The sequence below is a fragment of the Nomascus leucogenys genome, chromosome 5, assembly GCF_006542625.1.
Source record: "Nomascus leucogenys isolate Asia chromosome 5, Asia_NLE_v1, whole genome shotgun sequence".
Lineage (NCBI taxonomy): Eukaryota > Metazoa > Chordata > Mammalia > Primates > Hylobatidae > Nomascus > Nomascus leucogenys.
Window position 1 is genome coordinate 77,429,567 of NC_044385.1, and position 12,389 is coordinate 77,441,955.

At 57.2% G+C, this 12,389-nt stretch overlaps 1 protein-coding gene across 1 annotated transcript in view; it reads left to right on the forward strand.

Moving 5' to 3' along the window:
- The window catches only part of FAM124A (family with sequence similarity 124 member A), a 68,753-nt gene that overhangs the window by 27,587 nt on the left and 28,777 nt on the right, over window positions 1-12,389 (forward strand). The window contains exon 3 of the mRNA XM_003270112.3: window positions 1,484-2,217. Coding sequence (XP_003270160.1) covers window positions 1,484-2,217 — 734 coding nt within the window. The remainder of the gene's footprint in view (window positions 1-1,483; window positions 2,218-12,389) is intronic.

Consider the following 12,389-nt stretch of genomic DNA (forward strand, 5'->3'; position numbering starts at 1 on the left):
AGTGCCTGGTACAAACTGATTGCTTAACAGATGTGCAAATGAATGCATGAATGAGAGAGAAGACAACAAGCTGGACTGTTTTCAAGTGAGACACTTAATAGAGTCAGGATGAAAATTCAGACAGGTTTTGATCCAATTAAATTAAAACCATGTTATTGCAGCTGTACATGGTGAAATGGACTTGTAAGCCCACTTGGAATGTCTGCCTTACCACAAAAAAATTTTCATCCTGTGACTTGATTATGAGTCTGAAAAGCACACCACATTGATAGAACACAATTGACCACATGATCACTCTATGCCTGACACCCCCAGTGGACACTGTGAGGCAGGTGTTTTGTAAAGGCAGATCTAGGTTCTAGGTGAATCTAGCCCCCTAAATCACAATTGGCCTAAAGATGTCTCAGTTCCCTTAAATGAGACCTAAAACTTATATAAATGCAAATAGAACCATCTTTTAAAAGAGCAAGCCTTTTATCAGGTATAGTTATATGATTTAGAAATATGCCAAGTGTGGCCAAAAAACTGTCACCCCATGGGAAACTATTGCCAAGTTAAACAGTCAACTTCATGCTTGGAATTCAATACTTTCAGGTGTTCCACCAGAGATCACAGGGAGGGTAACCGACCCATTCAAGATGTGTGGGCTTCTGAGTGGACGTGGCCCAGCAAGGGGCACAAAAGGCAGCCTTTCATGGGTAGTCATGGTCTCACCCTGCTTTCCTTCCACCCTAACCTCAGCCCCAGTAAGCTCTAACAGCAAGAACTCTGTGCTTGGCTCCAGGGGTCAGCCTTCCCTGTGTCTCCAGCAGCAACATGATCGTGGCCAGGCCCCCACAGTAGGGGACGCTGTGGGCAGGACTCATCACCAGCCAGGGCATGACCTGTCTATAGAGTAAGCCCCAGGGGCAAGCACAGGTCTCTCTTGGCCTCCATCATTCGCCTTGTGCCTCACTCCCTGTGAGGCAGGTAGGAAGGAGCCCATGAGTGTGTGTTAACAAAATAAACAAATGAAATAAGCAAACCAGAGGAGTGCATTTGTGTAGGGAACATGTATGGGGCAAGGCCCTGCAGTTATTTCAGGAAATACTAAATGGTGTCCACAAGATGCTATGCCATCTTTTCTAATGGGCCTGTTGTTCCTTCCAAGTCACTAGACTTGACTGTTTGTCTGATACTTAAATATAAAGTCAAATGTTCCCTATACCAACCAACCTGATGAAATACAGGACCAAGGTTCTCCCCACCCTGTCCAGCTTGGAAACTATTCACATAGCAACGGCCCTTTCCTCTTTGGCTGCTAGAGTGCTGGCATAGTAGTTTTTATAGGTAAACTTGGGATCAGAAAATCACAGGTCATGGAGTCACTTCAGTTAGAATTTGACTTCTCTTCCTGTCAAGCCAGTACACATCATAGCTGGACACTTTAGTGAAATAATCATAATTGTATTCATTCATCCATTCGTTTTTTGCGTGCCCCCAGGTGAGCTTTCCGTTGAAGAGGCGCAGGACCCTTTCCTGGTCAGCATCCACATAATCGCAGACCCAGGGGAGTCCCAGCCCCTGCAGGAGGCCATCGACAACGTCCTGGCGTGGATCCACCCGGATCTCCCGCTGTTCCGGGTGTCTGAGAGGCGGGCGTGCCGGCGGCGACGGAAGCCCCCCAAGGGCGCTCAGCCAGCTCTGGCTGTGGTGCTGTTCCTGCAGGAGGAGTACGGCGAGGAGCAGATCCTGCAGCTGCACCGCACACTGCAGCAGCCGCCTTGGCGCCACCACCACACCGAGCAGGTGCACGGCCGGTTCCTGCCCTACCTGCCCTGCAGCCAGGACTTCTTCACGCTGGCCCCCGGGACGCCGCTTTGGGCCATCCGGCCCGTGCACTACGGCAAGGAAATCGTGCGCTTCACCGTCTACTGTCGCCACGACAACTACGCCGACAGCCTCAGGTTCTACCAGCTGATTCTCCGGAGGAGCCCCAGCCAGAAGAAAGCGGACTTCTGCATCTTCCCGATTTTTTCCAATCTGGATGTGGACATCCAGTTCTCCCTGAAAAGACTGCCCTGTGACCAGTGCCCGGTGCCCACCGACTCCTCCGTGCTGGAGTTCCGAGTGAGGGACATAGGCGAGCTCGTGCCTCTCCTGCCCAACCCTTGCAGCCCCATCAGCGAGGGGCGCTGGCAGACGGAGGACCACGATGGGAACAAGATCCTCCTGCAGGTACTGGGGGGATGCCTGCCTGTCTGTTTAGGGGACCCAAGAAACAAGTCAGTTAGCTTTGCCTCCAACCCTATAGTAACAGTCACAGAGCAGTGATCAAGGAAGGAATCAGTGACCCTCTGCCCAGCTCCTAGTCGAAGTCAAAGTGGCCTGAAAGTCAGAGAGGGCATGAAAGACTCTTCCCATTGGCTCTTTTCATTTCACTGTCAGCAAACATGTTCCCAATTCTTCCAGGTGCCCCTTCTGTCCTCGCCTATTGGGCATCCACTAAACACCCATGATTTCTGGGGATTTCAGATGAGCTTATAAGCTAGGGAATTTGCTATTAAAGATTCCTGAATCTGTGCCCATGTACTTAGAGAGTTTTTACCACTGGATTCTTCCCTCCCACAAAGGAACTTCAGGAAAGCCCATCTATCTGGAAATTTAAAAATATATATTGATGTTCATAGAGGAGATAGCTATTCTCTTCCTTCAGTTGCCTCCCCCACCTTCTACTCTTGCATCCTTCTACTGCTGGGCAGCAGGTTGTTGAAATCCTGTGATCACTTGGAAAAGGATGTCCCGTTAAACATTTTAAGGAGTAAGTGATGCCTTGGGAGCTTCAGGTTTCACTAAGCTTGGAAGGGGTGAGCGAATTCATTTTAAATAGGCTGCCCTAGTCCTTCCATGGTAAATTCTTTAGCTTCATTATCAGCCCCCTTTCTCCTCTCATCCTTCCAGTGGTTGTCCCAGACTCATTAGAGACCATTAGTTATACTCAATTCAAAATTCAGCGTGTATATTACAGAACATCCTACATCTGGTCCTACCTGATAAATGCTTTCCAGACCCAGGCTTTCTTGATTTTACAAGTAAATTAGTTCCAGGAGTCTAGGGCCTTATTTTTCTGAAAAGCCTCTACCTCTGATGTCTCAATTTTCACGTTTGGCTACCGGAAAAGAGAAAGTTGATAGTGAATTGGGGGACATTGCCTTAAGAGGCAAAGATTGTGGTTACTTGAATCACAGGTAAAGTTTCATCGTTTTTGTTGGTTTTGGCTTTAAGCACCAGAACTATAATCCACATAACATGAAATGAAGTCAGAATTTGGCACATGTCAGATAACTGGTTCAGACTACAGCCAGGCCTCATTTCTCATCAGAAAGGTCACCTTGAGATACTTACTATTTATAGGAACTAGATAATTTTCTTTTTTTTTTAATTAATTTTTTCTGCACACAAAAACAATAAACATCCTCTAAAAATACATACAAACAAAAAGATGCGTATCAAACAAACATATTAGGAAGGTTACACATGGGAAGTTGGGGAATAGAAATGGGGGGTGGGAGTTAAAATAAATGAGAGAGGGACTTTATATGGATCAGTGATAACAACTCAATCCTCTATTTGACAAAGAAGAGGGAGAAGGAAGAGGAAGAAAAAGAAAGTGGGATAAAGGATCGGAAAGGGAGGAAAATAGAAAAAATTAGAGTATGACTCCAGGGTAGACCTGTTTTGTTGTCAATGAGTTGGTTGGTTGGTTTGTCTGTTGTATTTTTCATGTTTCGCCAAGTTGGCCAGACTGGTCTCGAACTCCTAGCCCGAAGTGATCAACCCGCCTCGCCCCCCAGAGTGCCGGGACCACAGGCGTGAGCCACCACCACGTCCAGCCCCCACATTGCTTCTGGCCTCCGTGGTAGACCTCCCAGATGGAGCGGCCGGGCAGAGGCGCTCCTCACTTCTTCCCAGACACGGGGCGGCCGGGCAGAGGCGCTCCTCACTTCCCAGACGGGGCGGCCGGGCAGAGGCGCTCCTCACTTCCCAGACGATAGGTGGCCGGGCAGAGGCACTCCTCACTTCCCAGACGATGGGTGGCCGGGCAGAGGCGCTCCTCACTTCCCAGACGATGGGTGGCCGGGCAGAGGCTCTCCTCACTTCCCAGACGGGGCAGCCGGGCAGAGGCGCTCCTCACTTCCCAGACGGGGCAGCCGGGCGGAGGCGCTCCTCACTTCTTCCTGGACGGGGCGGCCGGGCAGAGGCACTCCTCACTTCCCAGATGGTGGGTGGCCGGGCAGAGGCGCTCCTCACTTCCCAGACGGTGGGTGGCTGGGCAGAGGCTCTCCTCACTTCCCACACGGGGCGGCCGGGCAGAGGCGCTCCTCACTTCCCAGACGATGGGTGGCCGGGCAGAGGCGCTCCTCACTTCCCAGACAGTGGGTGGCGGGGCAGAGGCGCTCCTCACTTCCCAGACGGGGCGGCCGGGCAGAGGCGCTCCTCACTTCCCAGACGGTGGGTGGCCGGGCAGAGGCGCTCCTCACTTCCCAGACGGGGCGGCCGGGCAGAGGCGCTCCTCACTTCCCAGATGGTGGGTGGCCGGGCAGAGGCGCTCCTCACTTCCCAGACGGGGCGGCCGGGCAGAGGCGCTCCTCACTTCCCAGATGATGGGTAGCCGGGCAGAGGCGCCCCTCACCTCTTCCCAGACGCGGCGGCCGGGCAGAGGCGCTCCTCACTTCTTCCCGGACGGGGCGGCCGGGCAGAGGCGCTCCTCCCTTCTTCCCGGACGGGGCGCCCGGGCAGAGGCACTCCTCACTTCCCAGATGGGGCGGCCGGGCAGAGGCGCTCCTCACTTGTTCCCAGATGGGGCGGCCGGGCAGAGGGGCTCCTCACTTCCCAGACAGTGGGTGGCCGGGCAGAGGCGCTCCTCACTTCCCAGACGGTGGGTGGCTGGGCAGAGGCGCTCCTCACTTCCCAGACGGTGGGTGGCCGGGCAGAGGCACTCCTGACTTCCCAGACGGGGCGGCAGGCAGAGGCGCTCCTCACTTCCCAGACGATGGGTGGCCGGGCAGAGGCGCTCCTCCCTTCCCAGACGATGGGTGGCCGGGCAGAGGTGCTCCTCACTTCCCAGACGGGGCGGCCAGGCAGAGGCGCTCCTCCCTTCTTCCCGGACAGGGCGGCAGGGCAGAGGCGCTCCTCACTTCTTCCCGGACGGGGAGGCCGGGCAGAGGCGCTCCTCACTTCCCAGACGGGGCGGCCGGGCAGAGGCGCTCCTCACTTCTTCCCAGACGGGGCGGCCAGGCAGAAGCGCTCCTCACTTCCCAGACGATGGGTGGCCGGGCAGAGGCTCTCCTCACTTCCCAGACGGGGCGGCCGGGCAGAGGCGCTCCTCACTTCCCAGACGGTGGGTGGCCGGGCGAGGCGCTCCTCACTTCCCAGACAGTGGGTGGCCAGGCAGAGGCGCTCCTCACTTCCCAGACGGTGGGTGGCCGGGCAGAGGTGCTCCTCACTTCCCAGACGGTGGGTGGCCGGGCAGAGGCGCTCCTCACTTCCCAGACGGGGCGGCCGGGCAGAGGCGCTCCTCACTTCCCAGACGGTGGGTGGCCGGGCAGAGGCGCTCCTCACTTCCCAGACGGGGCGGCCGGGCAGAGGCGCTCCTCACTTCCCAGACGGTGGGTGGCCGGGCAGAGGTGCTCCTCACTTCCCAGACAATGGGTGGCCGGGCAGAGGCTCTCCTCACTTCCCAGACGGGGCGGCCAGGCAGAGGCGCTCCTCACTTCCCAGACGATGGGTGGCCGGGCAGAGGCTCTCCTCACTTCCCAGACGGGGCGGCCGGGCAGAGGCGCTCCTCACTTCTCAGACGATGGGTGGCCGGGCAGAGGCGCTCCTCACTTCCCAGACGGGGCGGCCGGGCAGAGGCGCTCCTCAGTTCCCAGACGGTGGGTGGCCGGGCAGAGGCGCCCCTCACTTCCCAGACGGGGCGGCCGGGCAGAGGCGCCCCTCACCTCTTCCCAGAGGATGGGTGGCCGGGCAGAGGCGCTCCTCACTTCTTCCCGGACGGGGCGCCCGGGCAGAGGCGCTCCTCACTTCCCAGATGGGGCGGCTGGGCAGAGGCGCTCCTCACTTCCCAGATGGTGGGTGGCCGGGCAGAGGCGCTCCTCACTTCCCAGATGGGGTGGCCGGGCAGAGGCGCTCCTCACTTCCCAGACGGGGCGGCCGGGCAGAGGCGCTCCTCACTTCCCAGACGTGGGTGCCGGGCAGAGGCGCCCTCCCCCAGACGGGGGGGGAGAGGCGCTCCTCACTTCCCAGACGGGGCGGCCGGGCAGAGGCGCTCCTCACTTCCCAGACGATGGGTGGCCGGGCAGAGGCGCCCCTCACCTCTTCCCAGACGGGGCGGCCGGGCAGGGCGCCCTCACTTCCCAGACGGGGGGCCGGGCAGAGGCGCTCCTCACTTCCCAGACGGGGGGCGGGCAGAGGGCCCTCCTCTTCCCAGACGGGGCGGCCGGCAGAGGCGCTCCTCACTTCCCAGACGATGGGTGGCCGGGCAGAGGCGCTCCTCACTTCCCAGACGGGGCGGCCGGGCAGAGGCGCTCCTCACTTCCCAGACGATGGGTGGCCGGGCAGAGGCGCTCCTCACTTCCCAGACGATGGGTGGCCGGGCAGAGGCGCTCCTCACTTCCCAGACGGGGCGGCCGGGCAGAGGCGCTCCTCACTTCCCAGACGATGGGTGGCCGGGCAGAGGCGCTCCTCACTTCCCAGACGGGGCGGCCGGGCAGAGGCGCTCCTCACTTCCCAGACGTGGGTGGCCGGGCAGAGGCGCTCCTCACTTCCCAGACGGGGCGGCCGGGCAGAGGCGCTCCTCACTTCCCAGACGATGGGGTGGCCGGGCAGAGGCGCTCCTCACTTCCCAGACGGGGGGCCGGGCAGAGGCGCTCCTCACTTCCCAGACGGGGGGCCGGGCAGAGGCGCTCCTCACTTCCCAGACGTGGGGGCCGGGCAGAGGCGCTCCTCACTTCCCAGACGGGGCGGCCGGGCAGAGGCGCTCCTCACTTCCCAGACGGGGTGGCCGGCGGGCCCCCCCAGACGGGGCGGGGCAGAGGCGCTCCTCACTTCCCAGACGTGGGTGGCCGGGCAGAGGCGCTCCTTCCAGAGGGGGGCGGGGCTTCCCAGACGGGGGCCGGGCAGAGGCCTCCTCACTTCCCAGACGGGCGGCCGGCAGAGGCGCTCCTCACTTCCCAGACGATGGGTGGCCGGGCAGAGGCGCTCCTCACTTCCCAGACGGGGCGGCCGGCAGAGCGCTCCTCACTTCCCAGACGGGGGGCCGGGCAGAGGCGCTCCTCACTTCCCAGACGGTGGGTGGCCGGGCAGAGGCGCTCCTCACTTCCCAGACGTGGGTGGCCGGGCAGAGGCGCTCCTCACTTCCCAGACGGATGGGTGGCCGGGCAGAGGCGCTCCTCACTTCTTCCCAGACGGGGCGGCCGGGCAGAGGCGCTCCTCACTTCCCAGACGGGGCGGCCGGGCAGAGGCGCTCCTCACTTCCCAGACGTGGGTGGCCGGGCAGAGGCGCTCCTCACTTCCCAGACGATGGGTGGCCGGGCAGAGGCGCTCCTCACTTCCCAGATGGGGCGGCCGGCAGAGGCGCTCCTCACTTCCCAGACGGTGGGTGGCCGGCAGAGGCGCTCCTCACTTCCCAGACGGGGTGGCCGGGCAGAGGCGCTCCTCACTTCCCAGACGGGGCGGCCGGGCAGAGGCGCTCCTCACTTCCCAGACGGGGTGGCCGGGCAGAGGCGCTCCTCACTTCCCAGACGGGGGGCCGGGCAGAGGCGCTCCTCACTTCCCAGACGGGGCGGCCGGGCAGAGGCGCTCCTCACTTCCCAGACGATGGGTGGCCGGGCAGAGGCGCTCCTCACTTCCCAGACGGGGGGCCGGGCAGAGGCGCTCCTCACTTCCCAGACGGGGCGGCCGGGCAGAGGCGCTCCTCACTTCTCCCAGACGATGGGTGGCCGGGCAGAGGCGCTCCTCACTTCCCAGACGGGGCGGCCGGGCAGAGGCGCTCCTCACTTCCCAGACGATGGGCGGGCGGGCCTCTCCCGGCGGGCAGAGGCGCTCCTCACTTCCCAGACGAGGGTGGCCGGGCAGAGGCGCTCCTCAGGGGGGGGGGGGTCCTCACTTCCCAGACGTGGGTGGCCGGGCAGAGGCGCTCCTCACTTCCCAGACGGGGGTGGCCGGGCAGAGGCGCTCCTCACTCTTCCCAGACGGGGTGGCCGGGCAGAGGCGCTCCTCACTTCCCAGACGGGGGGCCGGGCAGAGGCGCTCCTCACTTCCCAGATGGGTGGCCGGGCAGAGGCGCTCCTCACTTCCCAGAGGGGGCCGGGCAGAGGCGCTCCTCACTTCCCAGACGGGGTGGCCGGGCAGAGGCGCTCCTCACTTCCCAGACGGGGCGGCCGGCAGAGGCGCTCCTCACTTCCCAGACGGGGGGGGGGGGGTCCCAGACGGGGGGGCCGGGGCAGAGGCGCTCCTCACTTCCCAGACGGTGGGTGGCCGGGCAGAGGCGCTCCTCACTTCCCAGACGGGGGCCGGGCAGAGGCGCTCCTCACTTCCCAGACGGTGGGTGCCGGGCAGGGCGCTCCTCACTTCCCAGACGGGCGGCCGGCAGAGGCGCTCCTCACTTCCCAGACGATGGGGCCGGGCAGGCCTCCCTTCCCGACGGGGGCCGGCAGAGGCGCTCCTCACTTCCCAGACGATGGGTGGCCGGGCAGAGGCGCTCCTCCTTCCCAGACGATGGGTGGCCGGCAGAGGCGCTCCTCACTTCCCAGACGATGGGTGGCCGGGCAGAGGCGCTCCTCACTTCCCAGACGATGGGTGGCCGGGCAGAGGCGCTCCTCACTTCCCAGACGATGGGTGGCCGGGCAGAGGGCTCCTCACTTCCCAGACGATGGGTGGCCGGGCAGAGGCGCTCCTCACTTCCCAGACGTGGGGGCCGGGCAGAGGGCTCCCTCCCGGGGGGGGGGGAGGGCTCCTCACTTCCCAGACGGGGCGGCCGGGCAGAGGCGCTCCTCACTTCTTCCCGGACGGGGCGGCCGGGCAGAGGCGCTCCTCACTTTCCAGACGGGGCGGCCGGGCAGAGGCGCTCCTCACTTCTTCCCAGACGGGGCGGCCAGGCAGAGGCGCTCCTCACTTCCCAGACGATGGGTGGCCAGGCAGAGGCGCTCCTCACCTCCCAGAGGATGGGTGGCCGGGCAGAGGCGCTCCTCACCTCCCAGACGATGGGTGGCCGGGCAGAGGCGCTCCTCACCTCCCAGACGATGGGTGGCCGGGCAGAGGCGCTCCTCACCTCCCAGACGATGGGTGGCTGGGCGGAGATGCTCCCCACCTCCCAGACGGGGCGGCGGCCGGGCAGGGGCTACAATCCCAGCACCCTGGTAGGCCAAGGCAGGCGGCTGGGAGGCGGAGGCTGCCGGGAGCCCAGACCACGCCACCGCACTCCAGCCCGGGCAACACCGAGCACTGGGTGAGGGAGACTCCGTCTGCAGTCCCAGTACCGCGGGAGGCTGAGGCGGGCAGAGCACTCGGCGTCAGGAGCTGGCGACCAGCGTGGCGAAGATGGCAAACGCGCGCCTGCAGCCAAAGGAGAAAAAGCAGGCAGCGGTGGTGCGCGGTGGCAGTCCCAGGCAGTCCTCGGCGCGGGCAGCAGTGAGCTGAGTAGATTGCAGCCTGGGCCACAGAGGGAAAGAAAGAAAGAAAAGAAAAGAAAAGGAAGGGAGGGAGGGAGGGAGGGAGGAAGGAAGGGAACTAGATAATTTTCAAACTTCCTTTTGAACTGTGCAGATAAGGAACTAAGTAATGTTTTATTATTCAATATTCTAGCATTTACTCTATAATCCCTTTTGAAATGTGAGAAAAATTGTCTCTGTGTTTGAAGAATGCCAGATCTTTATGCAAAATATAATACAGTTGCACCAAGTAAAAGTTAATGAAATGCAAAGGATATTGTTTATACTAAAAGACCAAAAAGAATGTGACTGTTTCTGAGGTGACTTCTTCCTTTTTGCAGTAATTAGAGCACTTTTTTCTCCTGATCCTTCTAATAAGATAAATAACTGAATGCAGTATGAAAGCTTGGCCTGGGCTCTGCTCAAAGGAACCATGGAAAGAATATTTCAAAGAAGATCCACATATTTAAATGGCTATAAAATCTATACAGGCGCAGGCTTTTGAAGTTAGAGCAACAGAGTGTGAAAGAGTAGAAAAAAGATTTGTATCTTGGGACTCAGGAATGCAGGCCCTTGTTCAAATGGTAATATGTTGAGGAATTAAATGAATGTGGGCCGAAAGGACGCATTACCTCCTCCTGCAAGATTCTCGTAACGTCAAGCAGGTTCCTGTTCAGCTGCATCAGTGCAGATAGCTAGCACGAGATCCACACCTGCCCATCTCTGTAAGTTACTTTCCAAAGTAAAAATTTGTATTTCAGTCTTCAGCAAAATTAAGGTAGTTAGGTCTTGGAGGGAAGAGCAGTTGAGAGTGAACCTTTCTATCCACATTCTCTTTAGCAGCGTATCTTCCCTGAGTGCCATTTTGAACTGTAATGTTTAAGATAAATTTTTTTTCTTTAGTTGAATGGAGCTATATATTGAAGAAAATCTTGATTGGGTAGTTTTTAGTTGCTTGCTTAAAATACAGTTTTTTTGTTAAGAAAGATTGCATTTATTTCCTCATCCTACACCACTGACTTAACATTCCATATTTTGGGGACTTCTTCCTCCCATTTTAATTCCTCCAGAGAAGAAAAATTGAAACTTTTTTTTTCTGGGATCTACTCAGCCCCTTGTAGGAATTTGGAAATGTGTTGTACTGACATCAGATAAAATGGAAAGAAAGCTGTCCTCCTCCTGAAACGTATCTTCCCTTCATTCTTGGCATTGCCTGATTCATGGGGGGAGGGCAGGGAGGTAGGTGGGGAGTTACTAGCATCAGGTGTTGCCGAAGATTCCTCTGGAAAATGCAGAGAGGGCATGAAAGACTCTTCCCATTGGTTCTTTTCATTTCACTGTCAGCAAACATGTTCCCAGTTCTTCCTGGTGCCCCCTGGAAGAATTTTGTAGAAATTTGCACTGATGCCTGATGATACTAAACTATGGCTTTGTGGAGTCAAGGATTGCTTTATGAATCTTTCCAGATCCCCCATAGAACTAAACTGACATTCTACTTTGAACACAGTAGGTTCTCCTTATATGTTTTTGTTTACTTTCTATTAAAGAATATTATTCATTATGTATATACCAAAAAGTTCACATTGTAAATATATAGCTCAGTGAATTTTCACAAATTTAACATTTGTATAAGCAGCACACAGATGAAAAAAACAGAACAGAGACAGAAACCAAAGAAAAGATTCTTCCTCCCCCACCCTGGGACTCCCTCCACTTAAATGAACATCTTAATTACTCTATATTACATGAAAAGGGGAGGGAGAAGAAATTTCTAGTCCAAAAAAATTGGGCATATGGCTATGTTATCCTTTTTTTAATATTTATAAGTGGATCTCACATTTAAAAAACTATAAGATGGCTGGCAAAGATATATACCATGAAAGAAGATTAGTGATAACAATTAGATACAAAGGGATTTCAAGTAGAAGGCAAATATTCATAGAAAAATTAGATAAACCAAGTGTGACATCCAAAATGCATGTCAACTCTCTAGAGCTATACTGTTCAATGGTAGCCACTAGCTACATAGTTAATGTTGCCATTAAAATTAAAATTTAAATTTCATTCCTCATTGGCACTAGACACATGTGGCTAGTGGCTACTGTATTGGATAGCACCACTGCAAAATTTTCCTTATCGCAGAAAGTTCTATCAGCCAGCACTGTTCCAGAAATGAGCCCCAAAGTTGACTTTGAGTTCTTGTAGCAGCAAAAGCAAAATGGAAAATCATCAATGATATGATTCAGAGTTCACAAAGGAAAAATCAACTATGCTTTAGATGCACATATTGTCCCAGTTCAGAGTCCTGGAAGCAAAGTCCCCCCAGCATCTCACATGCTCAGTGGTGTCAACAGCCTGTGCTCAGCCGCACCTCTCGAATAACACAGCAGGGGACTCACAAGTCTTTCTTAACTGATGGCTGCAGTGAGGCCAGGTATGCCCAGCCAGATGTAGTTCAGAAAAGCTGCTGCACAGGGGGAGGCTGGGCAAACAGAGTAGCCCCCACTCACACCTTCTGGTGGTTTTGCTTAATCTCAGAGGGAAGAATGCACCTTCAGATACTCTCCCACAATTTGTTTCTCTCAGCCAGGCTTTCAGTAGCTAGTGAGTGTCAGTGAATTAGCCTTTTTTATTCCCAGCCAGGTTCCTGGAGCCTATTCTCTATGTGATTGATAGGTAAAGGACAGGCTCATGTGTCCT